Below are 21,478 nucleotides of genomic sequence, written 5' to 3'. Positions count from 1 at the left end.
GGTCTGAACACTTTCTGAATACACTGTATATTTTTCTATAGGTGAACTCTAATGAAAACAATGCTATTTTCTTCTAAACAGACAATGTGAGTATATTAAACAGCTCTTACTATGAAGTTTGGATCCAGCAATAGCTCCATGTGCAAGGAGTATCAAATATGGAAATTTCTGGAAAGACTAAAATAATAATCATAGTTGAATATTAATATAGTTTATAAATTACATATTTTAAAATTTGAATTCTTTTGCAGGAATGGCCTGATAAATATCAGCAGCTATGGAATAATATTATTCTACAGCTGCTGGTATAAATACATTTACATTTTCTGGCTTTCCATATTTATTTATTTAATTATTTTTTGTAGTCGCCAATCACATTTCAATTGACTTGCTCCTGTTAATCTCCTCCATGTTTGATGACTATATAAATATTAATAATTGCACAAAATTAGATATCCTACTATTAAATGGCTTGTCATCCACAGTTGCTTTTCCTGTAAATATTCTAAGATAAATGCTTTGAAGTTAAATCATCTATTCTGGGGACCACTGGAAATGCCAACATTTAAGCTGATCATAAAATATTTTTCAGTGAGTCTACGATCAATATAATATAAATACATCAAAACAGATGCTTGATAAAGTATACATCTTTGGAAGGGACTCTCTACATGATTCAGGAGACGATTATAGTATCAAGAGAGGAGGCTTTCAAGGAGACTCACTATCACCAATACTGTTTATCATTGCATTGATTCCTCTGACAACATTACTGAAAAAGTGAGCACATGACTATCAAACATCAGCAACATCTGCCAGGCTAACCTACCACTGTTACGTAGATGATCTGATGAAACTACGTGGAAAAACAGTATCTGAAATAAACAAGATAGTGCAACAGAGTTCGGACTGGACAAATGTGCCACTCTCACCATCAATAAAGGAAAAATAGTGAAAACTGAAGAAATGAAGATGTTGTATGGAAATAACATCAAACATCTGGATGATGATGATCATTACAAATACCTGGACATCCTTCAAACAACATCAAGTGCATGGAAGTCAAAAAGAAGGGTGACTACATCATGAGAGTGAAGAACTTAAAGTTCAAACTCAGTGACAGCCATCAAGATAATGAACATCAAATATGTGAACAACCAGTTCTCTGTGTGGATGCCATTTCTGGAAGTCCACTCTGGGCAACAAAAAATTAGCTGCTGGTTTTGCCAAAATAGTGTGAACCAGCAGAATCCTACCACTGACATCTGGGCAATTCTAGACATTAGATACACAGCTAGAATACTGGACTCAAGCAAAACTAAAAACCCTGGATAGGGAAACCAGAAAAAAAAATGGCAATGAATCATGCCCTTCATCCATGCGGCAACATTGACAACCTATTTACCAAAGAAAATAGGTGGGATTTGAAATATTACATGTATACCAGACAATCAAAGAAAAAAAAGGGCATTGGAAGAATATTTGAAGGACAATGAAGAAGAGGAAGAGGAAGATTGAAGCTAGTATACCACAAAGTATTACATGGCCAGTATACTTAAAAAAAAAAACCTCTAACAGGCCAAGCAGATGAAAATATGTAGCAATGATTAAGATCAGGAAAGTTGAAGAAAGAGAAGATTAATTCTAGCTGCACAACAGCAACCTTTAAACAAATGCATACAAAGGCAGGAATGAAAAGACAAGTGCCTGAACAAACAGTGGACCACCTAGTTCAGGGGTATCAAACTGCTGGCCCACAGGCTGATGTGTCATTCCTGCCTTTGTATGTCAAACTCACAATGTCATCCAGAAGCCACGCCTACCCCATTGCCAGCAATGGCAAAACCATCCTAATACATTGTGCGATGTCATGTGACATCGTGAGTTTGACATGTCTGACCTAGTTAGCAACTGCAAGAAGATTGCAGAGACTGACTGCAAACAACGGAATGACAAAGCAGCAACAATGGTGCATTGGAAGATCTTCCAGAAATACCATTTGCCGGCAAGCAAGAACTGAGGGTACTACAAAGTAGTCAAAGTAATAGAAAATGAAGATGGTAAAATGTTCTTAGATTTTGGAATTCAAAGAGATAAGCACTTGCGACATCCTAGATTTAACAGCTGTCTATAAGAGAGACAAAACAAGTCTGGATAGTGGACATTGTAGTACCTGAAGACAGCAGAATAGAAGACCAAGAATTGGAGAAAAGTCACAAAGTAAGAAAAGACCAACTATGGCAAAAGAAAGCCAAAGTAGTATCAATAATAATAGATGCCTTGGGGGCAATCCCAAAGGAGCACCACTTGAATACCAGTGGCACTGACAAAATCACCATCAATCAATTGTAAGGGGCAGCATTACTTGGAACAGCTCACATCATCAAACATCTGTCTATCCCAGGTCCTTAGGAAGGACTCAATAGGAGAATAAAAAGGTGAAATCCACTCTAAATGTCTGTCTGACTGTGTGACCAATTATAATAAGTTAATAAAATTATATGAGCTTTCCTAATTAAATATACAGTGGATTTTTATAAATAGATTTTTTTAAAAAAAAATATAGATATTTTCTTTAACTTTCATAGTATTTGCAACCGTAATTCTAAGCGGAATCTTGGAATTATACATAGAATTGCTTTGAAAGAATAAATAGCTTGAGGCAGTATTCAAATATTCCACAGATGCTATAATCTGGACATGTTTGATTACTGTATTTACAGCTTTTCATTGTTATATATATATATATATATATATATATATATATATATATATATATATATATATATATATATATATATATATATATATATATATATATATATATATATATATATATGTGTGTGTGTGTGTGTGTGTGTGTGTGTGTGTGTGTGTGTGTATAGGCTATAGTTCTTAAATCACAGATCTTGCAATGCCAGAATGCTTGATAACACAGCAAACTGATTTTACTCACAAAACTCTGCAGACTTTTTAAGAGCTTATATATATTTGGACATCTACTGGCTTCTGCACATGAAGTATACAAAATTAAAGATACAGTTGCTAATGAAATTACCTAATATTCTCACTAGACTTTTGATTTTACTTCGTTGAGCTTAACATGATTTCAACAATGTTGAAAAATTTAGAGTATAACTTAACATTCAGCAGTGACCATACCTTCTAAATAATGTTCCAAATATAGAAGAAGAAGAAACTTGCAGGTACTTACCTGAGAATGAATAAATTAGCCAAGAGACATCCAAACTAGCACATACACTATTGCATCCAGTTTCTCTAAGCTTTCATTGACATAAGCAGCACTTCTATATATCTATTGCAAACAAAAGAGTTACTCTTTACAGAAAGAGAAGTGGCTGCTAATTTCATAGTTTCACACTTATCTGAGCAGCATCTTGAGAATCTGCCATAAAATCTATGCAACAGACCTATAACTATCATGTATTAGCACCCTTAGTCTGTTCTCACAAGACAATTTAAGTCTTGTGAGCTGGTAAATCCCCATTAATGCCAAGTAATGGGTGATGAGTGCTAATTTAATTTCAACTGTTGATTGAATCTTAATTCAATTTGGTTTAGAGATCGGTTTGATCTCAAATCATTGAATCAGATTAATTCAATTCAGCTTGCTGAACTGATTCAAGAGAGCTTTTGCCTATGCTGAAAAGTCTTTCTAAATCATTGATTAAGCTTGGAAAATCAATTTGATTCAGAGATTCAATCAAATCACCTTGTAATTGTATCTCCAATTCAAAGCTTTGCACAGCCCTTGCATATAACAAATAAGCTTGTGGTACTAATGAAGCCTGTTCAAAAAAATGAAAGTAGGAGCACCGCAAGACAATGTTATCAGCTCTGTTATAGAAAGAAAACAAATTTAATCATTCTTCCCTGCAGCTGCTAAGTCCTTAAAATAGCATGCTTACTTTATGCAATTAACATCTCATCTAGCATCACCAGGAGAAAGCAAAGATATCATTTTTTTTTAACAGAGAACATTTATAAGGTGCAGAGTGACTACCAGCAGCCTATAGTCAGAAAATAACTTTTGAAAATGTGGCTCATTAACTCTTTCTGCAGAATTTACCCACAGAGCCTTGGTGGAGCAGTGGGCTAATGCCTCCTTAAGTAACACCAGCTGCCTGCAATTAGTGCAGGTTCGCATCCCACCAGGCTCAAGGTTGACTCAGCCTTCCATCCTTCCGAGGTAGGTAAAATGAGGACCCAGATTGTTGGGGGCAATTAAGCTGACTTTGTAATAATGCCGCTTGGGGTGTGTGTGAAAGCCCTAATAAGCAGGCATATACATAGAATGAAGGCTACTGCTAAGCTTGTAAGCCGCCCTGAGTCTTCGGAGAAGGGCGGGATATAAATGGAATTAAAAAAAATGTAGGAATTCTTCCCAAAATGCCATTTTACATGCATAAGTTGACAAAGGTATCACCCATGCTTTCTTAATGTAGTTAATAGATAATGTACTTCTATATTTTTGCATATATAATCCATCTTCTGCTCCAGCATCCATACTATAAATAAACAGCATAATTATGATGACACCTAATTCAGATTATAAGATTTTTCACAAAATTCAAACTGAATATTTCAAACTATTCAAAGTATTGAGAACATTCCCCAAAAGCATAAAATTCACACTATATTTAAGAAAGTGAAGTGGCTAAGGGGTCAGGCAGTTGCTCCATTTCTAGAACTGAGTTTGGTGTGTCCAGTCAATCCCTATTATACCATACTCTAGTTCTTTTTCCCATAGTCAAAAATCTATGAATTTGGGAGATAGGGTGGTTCATCTACATAACTTACCCCAGTATAGATATGGGTCATTTGACATTTCTTAAGGTCAGGAAAGCACAATGTCCTGCCTGTATCCCCAATTTGTATTTTGCTGTGCAGTAAGTGATGTTTTCAGTCAAATGATGGACCTGACGGTAATGCACTATGGGCTGGGATAAGCCCAAATGCTATTGCCATTTTCTTTTCTACCAACCAGGAGGTATAAAGAAGAAACAGAATCCACTAATCATGAGCAATGGGGGAAACAGGGCATCACTAGGGGCAGTGTGGAGGGAAGACCTGAAAAGCAGAAAGGAATTTCTTAAGATGGCTTCATTTCTAGCAGGTTTATGTACAGGAATCCAGCAGCTTAATACTGCAGCGTACAAAAATACAAAGAAAACATCAAAAACTAAGTGAGGCAGCAGGATCTATCTACTATGAATAAAATCATCAGTGATCCAAGGAGAAGACAAACATTTAAACATTTGAATATATAAAGGATAGTTGCAGGAATTGGGTACATCCAGTTTAATGAAAAGAAGAACTAGGAGGGGTGACATGATAGCAGTATTCCGATATTTGCCACAAAGAGGTGGGGGTCAAGCTATTCTCCAAAGCACCTGAAGGCAGAAAAAAGAAGCAATGGATGGAAACTAATCAAGGAGAGAAGCAACCTAGAACTAAGGAGAAATTTTCTGACAGTCAGAACATTTAATCAGTGGAATGACTTGCCTCCAGAAGTTGTGGATGTTTCAACACTGGAAGTTTTTAAGAAGAGACTGGACAACAATTTGTCTGAAATGGTATAGGGTTTCCTGCCTTAGGAGGGGGTTGGTCTAGAAGACCTCTAAGGTCCTTTCCAAATCTGTTATTATGTTATTTTGAATGCTTCAGTACAAACATTTCTGGTCTCATTCTTTAATTGGCTATTTTCAAAAAGAAGATTATATCAAGTAGTAAGAACAAACTCTATAAGAAAGTACCTATGAAGATGTATTAGATTTTATCATGCCATAACCAGCTGACTACAATATATTTTTCTCCCTTCTCTTTGACAGCACAAAATGTACATAATCTGCCCTTTGAAGCAACAATGATTAAAGGAGTCTCCTCAAAAATATGTACACAGTATTTAGAATGTACAAATGGAAACATCTAAATCTGCTTCAGATTGACCACCATCTTTATCTGTTAACAAAACAGAAATTTGATAGCTTTCAACATGGTTGTGGTGGAATGTGAGTTTTATGAAGAATTTCTGTAAAGCACAAGAGAGAGAATTCTTGTGTAAAGCACAAGAGAGAGAACAAAGAGAACTCAGTTGCTGTTGCTTTAATTTTCCTCTTTAAAATTAGATAGAAATCCCTCCATAGATAACTGAAGAAAGCTCTAGTGATGGTAACAATTTGCTAGCTGGAAAAATGTCAAGACTTCAACCCATATGACACATTTGCTATTACACTGCCATTAAGCACTGAATATGGAGGAGTCTTAGGGAGGGGGGAAAAACTAATTGCATCAAGATATTCTATGCCTCCAGCACTATGGTGCTGGAGAAGACTCCTGCGAGTCCCTTGGACTGCAAGGCGATCAAACCGGTCAGTTCTAGAGGAGATCAACCCTGACTGCTCTTTAGAAGGCCAGATCCTGAAGCTAAAACTCAAATACTTTGGCCACCTAATGAGAAGGAAGGACTCACTGGAGAAGAGCCTCATGCTGCGAAAGATTGAGGGCAATAGAAGAAGGGGACGACAGCGAATGAGGTGGCTGGATGGAGTCACTGAAGCAGTAGGCGTGAGCTTAGATGGACTCCAGAAGATGGTAGAGGACAGGAAGGCCTGGAGGAACATTGTCCATAGGGTCGCGATGGGTTGGACACGACTTTGCAACTAACAACAACAATTCTATGCCTTATCAGAGATTCAGAACAGAATGCTTTAATTCACAGATGACCATTTTCATCCGTCCTTCTTAAACATTTGATTCCAGACCGCCCAGTGGAGGGAAAAAAGAAAGTACTGATATATGCTGCCATGTGTCAGTTTAGTCATAAGTATAACCTATGAAACAGAGAAAAAAAAAGAATTGCAAGTTTACAATAGGTTAAATATTAATGCCAGATATGGAAAATCTGTTCCTCCCCCATTCAATCTGATGAAAATGTCAGGACCCACCCCAAACCACGTCTTAGGAAGACAAAATTCTTGGAGTCAAATCTATTCCAAAAAGAATCTTTACTATGACATGCTTGGTTGTAGGAGCGAGACAGGACTTAATATTTCCACGAAGTAAACCCTTATAAAGAGTTCCCGGTTTAACCCCCCTTAATCCCCATTTGGTCAGTCCCCCATCCTTCCTCTCTTATCATCCATCTCATGGGAAAAAGGAAGTTAGGACCCTTTATGTTTATTGCTGTCTTCCATGACAAAACCCAGATGCTAGCCCCCCCTTTTGTTTCCCCAGTTCAAAAGGCTTCTCCTTTCCTTTGAAATGCCTATTGCAGGTTCAATACACATTTATTCTCTTCTCTTCGGGAGATGGCAGAATCCATGGGATAATGTTTGAAACATTCCATTTATGAATATGATATAAATGGATTCTGACAGAAAGAATATTTGGTCTAGAGATCCTTTCAAAGTGAGAATTCAAAATATTATGGAAGGAATGGGGTTTTGCAAGTTTTAACAAATATGGATCTAAGGGATATCTTTATTCTGACTTTATTGCATGACCTCCATTCAGCATTCTGCAGTCTTCCTAGATCCCAAAATTTCCATAAAATTCTAAGAAAAATACATTAGAAATAAATCATATTAATAGCCTTTGTTAGTACTTGCGCTTGTTGTCACTGCTTAGAGTGAATTCAGCTTTCAGGAACATGTTATTTTTTCCCTTTCCATAATGAAGAAATTTAGAGAAATTGTCCAATGTAACTATTCCTTTATTTGGTGGATAATGTTAATAATTCACAGGACTTCATTTTCCTTTAAATATAAATGGATTGCCACCACAATTGTAAACTGACCATTTCTTGACACTCATATTGAAATTGTTATATAAACAGAGACAGAGAACATTATGGAGATTTTTTTTCAGTATTGTTCATTGTTTTGTAATGGGTTTTATCAACAGGTGTCCTGTGATATGAAACAAGTGAAAACCTATAGCAATGGTGATTAAACAAGAGTCTGCTAGAAGAATTACAATTACGGGCTATTTGGCCATTTCTTTATAAGGAAGCTGGAAGGATGTGAAAAGTAAGGAAAAAAAGATAGCACTTGGACAGGGAAGGGAAGTCTGCTCATCTATGTAATAAATTGAACATAGATTGTGTTATAGGTTGTGCAGCAATAGTGTTCCATATGTATCTTCTTGTATCCTATATTTGTTGATACAATGCTATTGTTAAATAAAATATTGTTAAACTAGTCCTCCAATAAAAGGAGACATGCAATATAACACCTATCACCTCAATTAAGGTACTATATGAAAAGATAACTCCAGTACCTCTAAGTATCATTGGTGGGTGGGGGTTGATGGTAAGACTTTAAATATAGTCACACACATATAAGAAATCATGCCACTTCAGATCCAATGAACCCCCAGCATCATAAAGTTGCTCTTAAACAATTTTGCATTGATTAAGCTCTTAAACAAAAACTAAATTTATACCATGTACTGTAAACAGTAAAGAAGGGTCAGACTTATGTATAAACAGGTGGCTGCAATTATTTTAATTTTCTAAGAGAGAGAGTAAAAGGGACATAAAAAGGCTGTTGAGATGATAGAATAATTAGGAAAGTTCAAACATGCTCTTTGTTTGGTAAAATGGTGGTGGTACTATCCTTTGATGGTTCAGAAAAAAGTCCACCTCTTGTCATCAGTAAGAGACGCGGTGGCTCAGTGGGTTAGGATACTGAGCTTGTCGATCAGAAGGTCGGCAGTTTGGCGGGTCGAATCCCGAGTGCCGCGTAACAGAGTGAGCGCCTGTTACTCGTCCCAGCTTCTGCCAACCTAGCAGTTCAAAAGCACGTAAAAATGCAAGTAGAAAAATAGGGACCACTATGGTGGGAAGGTAACAGTGTTCCGTGCGCCTTTGGCATCTAGTCATGCCGGCCACATGACCACAGAGACGTCCTCGGACAAGCGCTGGCTCTTCAGCTTTGAAACAGAGATGAGCACCGGCCCCTAGAGTCGGAAACGACTAGCACGCATGTGCGGGGGAACCTTTACCTTTACCTTACCTGTCATCAGTAGAATGTCCTAGTGCAGGTTGTCAAACTGCTGGCCCATGGACCAGATGCATCATGCCAAAACTGTGCCCACCCCATTGCTGGCAATGGAAAAAGTCACAATTTGTCATGACACATCACATGACATGGTCATTCCAAGGTCTACCTGTTTTGGATGTACAAAGGTGGGATTTCACTCCCCCAATCTTGCCCACTATTTTGATACTAATGAGCCTCATGAATGCCCTGCAGAAATACACTTAGAAAACTTTTTACATTCCTTGGTTGTATGTTTTGTAGATGCTGTTATAAAAAGAAATGTGTTTCATAGTTCACATTTATTGATTCCAAGCTTACCAACACATAGTATTTACCTTAATCAAGTCAAGGAAATATGGCCTGATGAAATTAGAGTTACAAACTTGTTACATGTGAATGACAGCTTGAACTGATGTTTGATTTAAAAAAAACAATTGTTATTTTTCAAATATTTTTGAAAACAATTTTTTTTTACCTTGCCAGAATGAGATCTGTTCAATGATCTAATGCTTTTAATTTGCTAATCTTCTTCCTGCTAGTTTTCCATAACATAAGGTGTGGTTTGAGAGAAGATGGGTCTGTTTTTCCAAAATACTGTGTTGTACAATTGAAGAGTTCAGCCTGAACAATAACTTAGGACTCTCAGAAAGTTATGCTGTTTACAGTGCAGTTTTAGCAAATTTATCAAGGCAATTACAAACCAATGAGACTTGTATACTAAGAATTAAAACAATTACAGTATTGAAAGGTTCATATAAATTTATCATCTTAATTCTGTGTCTATTATCATGTTCAAAAGTAAAGAATATACTAACTACTAAATCTAACCTTTACTGTCTGTTCACCTACAAAATTATTGTAATTATTTCTCAAAACCACACATGTTAATATTTTAACTGTAAAAATATTTGTTGCATAAACAAACAAGCTGCTAAACAATTAGAAATGTGCCTTGTCTTATTCCTGAGTGATACAAAGTAATAAGATACGATTAATATAAGAAAGTAATTAGTAGATCTACTTACCAGTTGACAAACTACTACTTCTTTTTAATCTCTTATGATTTAAACCTTTCAGATAATCTCCATGCCTGGACTGTTATAGATATGGAATTTAATTCATAATTCTGTAGTCACTAATTTAAGATTACTTAAAATGTCATACCATATAAGTTTCAGTCACCTTTCAAGTTATTGCACTGAAGGTATTCATTAACTAAGATATCAACAGTATCGTTTTTTACATTTTAGTCTATGTTTCTTTTTCATTAGGGAAGAGAAGGAAAATTCACTAGCGGCAATATATGGTCCTTTGAACCTCCTCCTGCTTTTCTGCAAATAAGATTCCAGTGGATTCTATAGAATTATTATTTATAGAACATATTTTCTTGGTAACTGCAAATTCATTCTCCTTCTTTCTTTCTTAAATATATCAATTGTCTGATACGGAATGTGGTCTCTAGTTCACTTACATATGTTCATAATTGCAGTCCACCCCATTCTAACAAAAAATTGTGATTTTGAATATGTATATTAAAGCCCATTTTCCTCTCAAAACATATTTTCAAAAAACACATTTTGTTTTCATTTTTTTAATACTACAGAACATTTCAAAATATTGAGAATGGGCAGTAGAAGTTATCAAACAATTCCTACTTGTCTATTTTGGCTACAATGTAATAAAGAGTTCTAGACCAGGAATATCCAGCCTTGGCAACTTTAAAATCTGGAGACTGCTGGTTGGGGAATTCTGGGAGTTGAAGTCCACAGGTCTTAAAGTTGCCAAGGTGGGATATTTCTGTTCTAGACTCTGTGGGCCCTTGGCCTTATAGTTGGGCTTTTCTTATTAACTTGGTCAGCCACATCACAAATAGTGGTTCCAGGGGAGCCACTTATGTTAGACCAGAAACAGGCTGTTAAAAGCCATGATAAATACCATATTCCCCAAATTTCATTTATTGGCTGCAATCTGCAGGATGACTGCAAACAGAAGTTAATGCACTCATATCCATAACATATAAAACAAATTAGTAGACAGAAGCAAAATATAGAAAGCCCCAAAATATTTTTCCTAATTGGTTTATTTATTTGGGGATTTCTTTTCTTTCAGGATTGCTTGATGCTATGCTCTGAAGCATAGATAATATTAGTAATTATATAGTAGCTAATTAATTACCGATTGAGCAATGGATGCATTAATGAAATCAACAACAGCAGTAACAGAATTGCTACTGAAAACAATTTCTTATTATTATCGTAGATATCTGAGGAAGATGGGTGGTTTAGAAATATTTTGTGTTTTTAAAATCCAACATTATTGTAAAAATGTAAATTTATGAAGAAATTATGATAATTCCAAAGAAGAGAGAGAGGGAGGGAGGGAGGGAGGGAGGGAAGGTGGGAGGGAGAGATAAAAAAGAGAGAGAATGGCTTACAATATGTTTTCACATTTTCAACATGCCTAGATTACAGATAAATGCTTAATATACACATGCACACACACACAAACACACACACCGAGAGAAGTGCTATGGACATGGTAATTAGGATCATGAAATTCCTGTAAGTGTTTCACCTCTAATATCATAACTTCTGCATCTTGATTATAATTCATGAATGTGAGAATATTAATAACAGTAATTAAAACGAGGATATGGTTCTAGATTGTAAGTGTTATAACCATAGACACAAATTCTAAATAAACAATTCTATAGACAGGATCATTAGCTGTAAATTCCAGTCTTGATTTATAGGTTGAGAGAATAGCAGTCCATCCATGTTATATTAAACTAAGCCTTTATCCCTTCTTTTTAATCTCATATGATTGTTAACCTTTAATAACTTTTTCTCTCATGTTATCTTCCTGACCTACAGTATGCTTCAATATCAGTAGTAATGATGTTTATGGAGATTCTCAGTCATCCAGGTCATGGATGTCCCAAAGGTGCTTTTTCAAAAGGCAACTAGACTTTTGGTGTGTGTTTTTTTTTCTCTTGAAGACATTTTGTGTTGTTGTTTGTTTTTTTGCTTGAAGACATTTTACTTCTCACCCAAGAAATATCTTCTGAACTGAGGATGTTTCTTGAATGAGAAACAAAACATCTTCAAGAGAAAACAAACACAGAAAGTCCAGCTGCCTTTTGGAAAAGCGCCTGTGGGAAAATAGTAATGATGTTATTTTTCACTTTTTTTCTGTGAAGCATTCCCTAAATTACCTTCTCCAATATGACATACTCCACTAATACGGTGGGACTAAAATCACTAGCTGTGAATCCTGGATTATGTAGTGCCAACACATTGTAAGAACTTCAATTTAAAGTTTTGTCACCTCTTTCTTCCATTAAAACAAATCTAAAGTTCACGGTAATTCAGGTTCTCCATCCTTTTCCTCTATTCCTCTAAAACTAAAACTAAACTAAACTATTGGTTAACTCTCCCTTCTTCCATATAGTGTCTCTTAGACTTCTGACTTTAGATTACAGATTTTTTGGAATTCCTGCTTTTTTGTTTGATTCTAATTATGATATGCTCTGATGCATATAAATCATCATTAATATTTATTAATAATAACACTGTCATAATAATTGCTTAATCAGTAATACGTTAATTGTATTTGCACAGATAGAATTATTTCACGTCAGATAAAGTCAGAGTAGTGAAAGCAGTTTGTAAACCGATACATAATTGTGATAATTCTATTTTTTAAATACCAAATGTCAAGTGATAGAAAATATTGTATGACCTTTCTTTTCCAGCAGAAGCTAACTTCCACAAAAGATTATGATGAATCTTCATATAATTTAATACTTGTCAGATCTTGAATTGATAGTCATATAATTTCATTGCTGCAGCTCTATGGATATTTATAGAATTAAAGGCAATTGAGCATACAAAACTTTTCAGCATACAATCCAAAATCTTAGTGAACTTAATAGGATTTGCTCCTTCTATGTAGATGCATATAGAACTGGGTTGTCAGCACATCCATTAGCTCCTATTAAAATGTTCCAAGGCTTTTTATGGTGTACTGGACCAATAAAAAGTCCAGAAGGAAGCTTAAATCCACTTGAATCAGTCCCACTGAATTTAATGGGGATTACTTCTGAACACCTATTTACATTACATTTTACCTCTATTAAATTAATTTTCTTCTTCAAAAATCCCCATCCCACAATTAACAGCAAGTCCAAATACCTATCCTACGGAATGGTACTAGTGGTGGCTAGTTAGCTATCTTCAATCAGATTTGTTGATATGAAGATTTAAAGTTTAAAAATGTTCTTAATTCTAAGTTTCCTTTTGCTGAAACAAAAAAAGAAACAAAATGTTTTGAGAACTTGTTTGCAGGACTTTATCCACACCTTGATTAATTACTGTTACTATTTTAAAGCAGTGAATTGTATACAAAATTTAATTGTGATTTCTGCAGCATCTCTTTTCCACAAAGTTTGAAAAGTATTGTCATATAGATAACTCTTTCAAGTCTCCATTACTGACAGTTGACTAGGAAAATGTTACTAATCATAGAACTATCTTCAAAATAGTCAAGAAGTTTAAACAACAAAACCTACACTTAAAACATATCTGTATACTTTTAAGGATTTCAGTTATCCTTTAATGCTTCAGGATGCTGTTTCATTGTTTCATGTCTAGGGCTACATAGATCTTCCAATTGCTTCAAAAGTTTGAATTTTTTAGGAAGAGACAGCTTTGGGAACTGAATTTTCTGCTCTGTTCAGAATGAAAATTTTCCAAGAGAAACCATGTGGCAATATTCATCTAGAAGGAAAAGTCATAATGTATTAATTCTCCTAAATCGTTCATCAGATAAGGCTTGCTTGTTTTGAATAACTTAAATAAGAACTTTAGAAGTTCTTATCTCTGGCTCATCTAGTCAACTCTGTAAATATTTTGCTTAGAGTAAATAGCAAAACACTGTTATATTGGTACAGTAATGTATAAGCCAACTCTTGAGAGAGCTCTAATTTCTTACAGATACTGTCCCAAGCAACGATTGAGATCATGGAAAAGGTTAAATAGGACTTTAAAGTCTTGCATTAGAAACCCCAATAGAAGAAGAAGAAGAAGAAGAAGAAGAAGAAGAAGAAGAAGAAGAAGAAGAAGAAGAAGAAGAAGAAGAAGAAGAAGTAAGGAAATAGATTGAGCTTGAAAGCTTTAGGATTTAGTTGACACCATTTACATACTCTCACAAATGCATTTATGTGAAAAGGTAAGTAAGAACTGTAAGAACCGGTAAGAAGAACTATATCCTAATTTTATGAGACCCTATGCCTACTGACTCTGTAGGAAATGTTACTGAGTACAGTGAAGCTTATATCTGCATAAGATGATTGAAATAAGAGTATAAAAATATGAAAACATTTGGAATGATACTGTTAGTGTCTACTGATGTCACTATATAGGCAGTAAATCAACTTATACAGACACTCAAGGCAAAATTTTAACTATAAATGATAAAAATAATGATACACTAATAAAAAAACAAATTTTCCAGACAAATTTGACCAATAGGATGAACCCGCTTTTAACCATATAATACATTAATTACGTAAGACCAATGCATAATTGCAATTTTAGGAAAAATGTTTAAAATTTGAAATGGATCCAGTTTAATTTAAATAGATATCAGTCTCAGTTGGGTAGGTCAGTTGGGTAAGTGAGCAATTATTATCTTAAGTCCCATCAATATTAGTGGGTAAAAGTGGCTAAATCTGAATAAAACCTAATGTCATTAAAAATCAGACAGATAATCAAGGCAATGACCTATTCTATGCTATTTTGGATAGAGCTGGAACCATGCATAAATTAGTTTATATCAATATTGCAAACTATTTTAAATTCTGCAGGATCTTTGGGTTTTATATTCATCATCTGTAACATCTCAAAATGGCTACAGAAATCATTAGATTGCCAAGATATTTTAATTATTGGTTCTCACCAAATTAACTCTGAAACAAAAAAAGAATGCCTTTACAAGACCTAAGAGATGTATAATTCCAAAATATGTCATAGAGTAAAGGCAGTAATCGCTGCAATGATCTTTGATGTTTTTGTTCATCATAATTCTATGGAGAACAAAAAGATGTTTGCTATAATTTACTTCCAGCCTTGCTTCCTAAATTGTAAGAGTGACCTCTAGTGCTTTGCTGCTCCGTTATAGTTCCTGAAGTCCTATTTTACTATAGATTGAAGAGGCATCTACCACCAAATAGTGCAATTCAGTTTCAATATTCTTCTGACAAAGGGATGAAATCGTGAAATGAAAAAAAAAGGAACAATGATAATTTTACAAACTGCATCTAGATACACTGCAGCAGGGAGCTTACAGGGAAAACTTGTTTCGTGCACTTGAACGTCAAATGAAGCAATATGAATGAATGACACAGAGAGAAACACACACAGAGAGAGACAGACACACACACAGGCAGTTTACCACTGCAGAGAATGGGATTTTTAATGATTGCATTTCAGTCTTTAAAGCAGTGAAATCATCCGACTTCCACTTTCCTCCTGATCTATTTCTTCAATGTTCTTGGCAGCTTTCTTTTCAATGGTGCGACCGTGTTATTTAAAAATCTCTTCTACTCCCAGTTCCTCTAACTCAAGTCCCCCTTCCTTGTTCCCTTCCTTCCCCCCCAGATCCCCTTATCACATAAACTTCCATCAATGAACTGTAAATCTGAATACATGGACTGGAACCCCAGCTAAAATATTTAATGCAAACTTAAGCCTTTCATTAAATGGGGCATTTAATCGTGGGTAGAAATGCTATCATACTGGTGCTATCATACATTTGCCTACAATGTACTTTGTACACATAATTATGTCTGAGTCATGTTTGGGACCTATTTATCCCATATCTACAAGAAATACTGATTACTAAGTTAGTAACTTTCTTAAGTTCAAGAGATGCACAGAGCTTTCTTTTACACATTATTGTCTTTTCAGAAAGAAAAAAAAAGAAAGGAGGAACACCATTTTCACACTGCCGCTAACCTTCTGCTGTCTGGTCACACATGAACATTACTCTCTCCCTAATCAATGAACATCCCATAAAATCTTGTCCTCTACATTTGCTATGCTGTTGTAGAATAGAGAGTAACTCTCTTCCTTCACTCACGAAAAGCATCCTTGTTCATAAAACTGCACATTGCTAAACGCAAAGCTGATGCAGCAGAGGGTATCACCCAGCATGCCAGCAGTTTCCCAGAAAAGACTCAACTCCTTGCTAAATATTGTGCTGCTCTATAGTAAACATTTAAAAGCGCAAGTGGGGAGGGGGAAGAGAATAAAAGACAGGTCTAGTGGGGGGGGGTGGGAGGGAGGAAGGGAAAGAAATACAGCACAGCCTGCAATTAATAGTGAAATGTGAATTCCCTAGAGGCTATCATACGCTAAACTGCTCTGATCAGAATCTGGTCAAATCAAGTAAATGAAAAACACAAGGACATTTTCAGCATCTGAAATCTTTTCATCCCATCTATTTGCAGTTCCGATTGCAGCTGCCTTGATTTATTCGGAAAGCTCCCTTTTAAAAGTCCAGATTCCATTACAATAAGTCCTAAGTTTGCAGAACAGCCGAGTCTAAGTTTAGTATCCATTTGTAATACTCACAGAGGTCTCCAGCTGCTAGTATATTCCAAGGATGGACAGGTACCAGAAACAACAGCCTGAAGAAGATTTCAGTACAAGAATCCATGGTCTAGTTGAATGAGGCACCCCAAAGTGTCAAGAGTACCAGGAGACAAACCCAGCTGCTCTGTACTTCAGTTGTGCTCCAGGATCCTCTGTTATCCTTTCTCCCTTCTCTCTCTCTTTGTGTTTTAGGGCTTCCCAGTAGCCAAATGGTTCAGTCAGATGCACTCTGCGTCTTCTCTCTCTTTCACACACACACACACACATGCAGCCACACACGGAGCGCACAAGATCTGCTCTTTTTCTCCTAACAGCAAGCAATCCCCAGGGAGGATTCTGCTGCACGGATCTCTAATTTCACAGAATCACTCAGAGCTAAACTGCTAGGCTGCCCTGTACAGTTTGGTTACTGAAGCTTCCTGTTCATGATGTGTCCCGGATACCCCTTGTGGTGACAGGTAGGAAATGTGAGTCTATGATGAAAGCCAGACAATAAAAAGAACAGCCTGCACATGTGTGTCAAAAGCAGTCTTCCTGCTGGATGGTGACTGTACCCAATTCTTTATGGTCATTTCATACAAAGGGGAAATGGGCAGAAAGCAGAATGAAGCTGTATATCTGTTGCCATCAGAAGCTTCCTTTCCTCCATTCTGCTTTTTAACGTAACTTTCAGCAGCTACATTATTTGCAGGAAGAGAAGAGAATGTTCCTATTTTATACCAGTAATAGTTGCCATGAAGTCAAATATTTACTCTTCATACATGCATTAATTTTTGCATTGGACTAAAGACCTTTGATCTTCAATAAATACTTCAGGAGATTCCCTTGAGATAGCATCTTTAATGAGACACCGAATGGCTAAAGCCCTAAGAAATTGCAATCCTACAAACATGTAATGTGCTACTTTAGAAATTCAAGCAAGCTCAAGCTTGACATTTATTTCTCACACTCAGAAAATAATCACAAGTATAAAAGAGGAAGCTGGAATGTCTTAAACTGAAATAATGAACGATAAACTGCCAACATGCTGAAAAGAAATGGCATAGGGTTTTCTGGTTTTCATTTTAAAAGAAAGTTTTCCCAAATAAAACTTAACCATAAATATCTGATAAATACAGCACCATATAAATACCAAGTTGATTGTGAAACCCATTAATCAGGAACCATAACATCTTGCAATCAACCATCAAAATATGTTGGTGGGTAAGGTAGAACAGGTTGATTCTCTTACTGTAAAACAATTTTACATTTAAAGAGATAGTAAAGCAGAATGATAAGGAAATAAATATTGCAGAGTTTAAATGCCCACCTTTAAATTGTGGATATGTGCTCAACAATGTTCGGAGAAATCAATGAAGTCTGTTCCAGATATGTATTCTGAATCCACAGAACAGTTTATAATTTGGACATTTAATAGGATAATTTCAAAGTAAATCACTTTATGCCAGAGGTTTATATTATTATTTTTATCAACAACAAAGATGAAGAATATTAAGTTTCATCCATAGGTCTTTTTCAAAGGGAAAGGGTTTGTGTGTGTACAGTTGTTGTTATTCAAGAACTGTTGCCAAATGGAAATATGGTATCTTTCTTTTTACAAATGTAATTTCCGAGATTTAATTGATTTTAAGGAATAAGAATGTAAAATGCCAGATTAACCCAAGCATGTACCTGTGAGATATGAGTCCTTTTCATGTAACATCTATGCAAATATGTATGCAGGTGAATTATGCCACGAAATTGATTTATGTATGTGTGTGCGTAATATTCATGATTCCTCAGCAGCCTTGGTGGAGCAGTGGGCTAATGCCTCCTTAAGTAACACCAGCTGCCTGCAATTAGTGCAGGTTCGCATCCCACCAGGCTCAAGGTTGACTCAGCCTTCCATCCTTCCGAGGTAGGTAAAATGAGGACCCAGATTGTTGGGGGCAATAAGCTGACTTTGTAATAATGCCGCTTGGGAGGTGTATGAAAGCCCTAATAATAAGCAGGCATATACATAGAATGAAGGCTACTGCTAAGCTTGTAAGCCGCCCTGAGTCTTCGGAGAAGGGCGGGATATAAATGGAATTAAAATAAATAAAATAAATAAATTAAAAAATTGTAATACTATGACAATATTGATAGATTTATCAGAGTATGTATGTGAGTGGCCAGTCTCATAAAATGCACTATTTTTAAAAAGTGACACTGGGATCCATCCTGCTTCTCTGACTAAGGTTGAACTTGATTTATACGAATAAACATAAGAGAATATGATAGCCTTGCATCAGCTGGAATGTTATTTTAACCATTGTCCTTATAAAATGGTGGAGAACAGTAACTGAGTGGCTCCCCTATGTCCCCAAAATTTATAGTTGCTATTCAAATGCCATCAATCTGCTTGTTATTATTTTAGTTTCAAATATTCTAACAATGGTAAATGCAAATATAATATATTCAGGGCTTACACTAACATTCTAATAAAATCAGTGCCCCATTAACTCAGCTACACAGACATTCACTGAGTAACTGACCCTGGAGCAATCATTCTCTCAGCTGAACTTACTCCAAAACATGAGGCAAGGTTAAAGGTGGAATTGGCTGTATATTCAGTGGTTGTTGGAGAGATCTGGAGAGAAGAGACTGGACAGACATTTGTCTGAATGGTATAGGGTTTCCTGCCTGAGCAGGGGGTTGGACTAGATAATCTCCAAGGTCCCTTCCAACTTTATTATTATTATTAACGAAACATCTGGTCATCAGCAAAAGAAGCAAAAATCCATCACTAGATGGATAAAGATTAATGTGTGTGGAAGCATCACTTTTAAATCCTAAATAGGCTAGACTTCAAATTTGGCTGACTTCAACCAATAGGCTTGTTAAAGGTCATCATGCTGCACAATTTCTTTAACTGGAAAAGGGCTGGCTTTCCCATCATCTTATGCCAAACATTGTTGCCACCCATTATTGTTCCTCCATAACAAAGTTCCCTGATCAACATTCTTAACAAATATGGAAATGTAACTGACATTCCAAAATCCAATGTTAAGTCTATTTCCTTGGAAACGAAGTTTAACCAAGAAGCAGTTGTTCTTTACAATGGTGCCATCAGAAAGCAATGATTTCCGAAAGACTTCCGGTTTGTTAATGTGGCCCCTGCGGATGCTTGGAAGGCGAGCTCCATCTTCCACATTCTATTTCGCATCACTGGGGAACCCTGGAAAGGGTTTAAAGTTGCCCTGTAGGGGTGACCAGCAAGGAGGGGATCCCTGCTTGATCACGGGAGGTGATAGCCCTTCCACCCAATCTGGTGCAGCCCTCCAAACCAGCAGACAAAAGACCAGCCATAGAAATATGGCCCGTCACTAGGCTGCAGACAGCCAAAGTCAAACTTACCACTAGGCACCTACAAAGCAGCGTGGATGAGACTGGGTGAGATCTGAACCTCTCTTCAATCCTATTTTTTTTTTACCTGTATAAGCTGCCCAGGGTATTTTTTCCCCTGTAGAGAGGGAAGAGAAACTCTATTTCAGCCTCTAAAAACAGCAGCAACTGACTATCCAGAAGAGTTTAAAACATTGAAACAATAACCTGATTTTAGTTGGATTTTTATCTTTCTAAAACTTGAGGACTAAAAGATTTCCTATTTTTATTGAAGATTTCGGTTTTTACTTTTAAAAAAGACGTAAAATTGGAAAAAAGAATATAAAAATCTTGGATTTAAAAAAGAAAATACCAAATGATATGGATGACATCTTGTGGCTAAACCTGATACTACAACCTGGCTTGAAGCCCAGACTATAAATAAGACTTGTAACCTTGGCAATCAGCTGTGAGAAACTCAGCTGTGTTCTATACACTGTGATAAAATTATTTTTATTTTCTGATTGTAAAACTTTTAATTCACACTACTAAGAGAACATGGATGAAGATCAGGAACAGATTTTATTTATGCTGAAAGCAATTCATGAAACTATTCTTAAAGCCACTGATGAAATAAGAGGCTACAGAAAAGAACAAGATTTCAGCCTAGATATATGAACTCAAACTTTAATCACAACCAAAGAATTAACTACCCAGAATATAATAGAAGTGGAGCAATTAAATACTATGACAGAAGATTCAACTGATCAACAAACATAGTTAACAGAAAACCCAAAAAAAGAGATTAACAATTTTGAAAATGGAAAAGACTTTCTATATAAACCAGAAGAAACTTGAGGATCAAGAAGAACAGACCAAAGGGAAGATAAATATTTTAGGACAACTATGTTGAGAGAGAAAAATAGAGAGAAATAATAGAAATCTCTCCCTCTCTCTCTCTCTCTCTCTCTCTCTCTCTCTCTCTCTCTCTGTGTGTGTGTGTGTATGTGTGTGTGTGTGTGTATAATAACAGAGGTGTGTGTGTGTGTGTGTATGTAATAACAGAGGGAAATCTATACGATGATTTAAAAGTATGGCTATGGAAGGCAAATTGGCAAAGAAACAAAGCTAGAATAAGGCTGAAGAAAATTGGGACTTTGATTCATTAGTAAGGATTAAAATAGAATATACTCAATTTGATAAGATATATACTTTGAATATTAGATTGTGTTATGAACTGAGATAAAGAAAACCTTGGTTATTTTAAAATTCAGAATTATAAATACTAAAAGTTAAATTCGAATATTGATGTGTTCATAAAGGTTGAATGTAAAGCTATTTAAGATATATATAAGCTAAAAATATATTGATAAATGTAATAAACATGTTTTTACTTGGCTGATATAATAAAAA

General features: G+C 35.7%; 1 protein-coding gene across 1 annotated transcript in view; it reads right to left on the bottom strand.

The window, feature by feature from the left end:
- The window catches only part of CNTNAP4 (contactin associated protein family member 4), a gene marked incomplete at both ends in the record, with an annotated part of 286,811 nt that extends 270,027 nt beyond the window's left edge, over positions 1–16,784 (bottom strand). The window contains one exon of the mRNA XM_081315740.1: positions 16,700–16,784. Coding sequence (XP_081171866.1) covers positions 16,700–16,784 — 85 coding nt within the window. The remainder of the gene's footprint in view (positions 1–16,699) is intronic.
- Between the last annotated feature and the right edge of the window lie 4,694 nt (positions 16,785–21,478).

This window comes from Vipera berus (assembly GCF_964194415.1).
Source record: "Vipera berus genome assembly, chromosome: 2".
Taxonomy (NCBI): domain Eukaryota; kingdom Metazoa; phylum Chordata; class Lepidosauria; order Squamata; family Viperidae; genus Vipera; species Vipera berus.
Note: the sequence above shows the minus strand (reverse complement) of the source record. Positions and strands in the feature narration are given on the sequence as shown.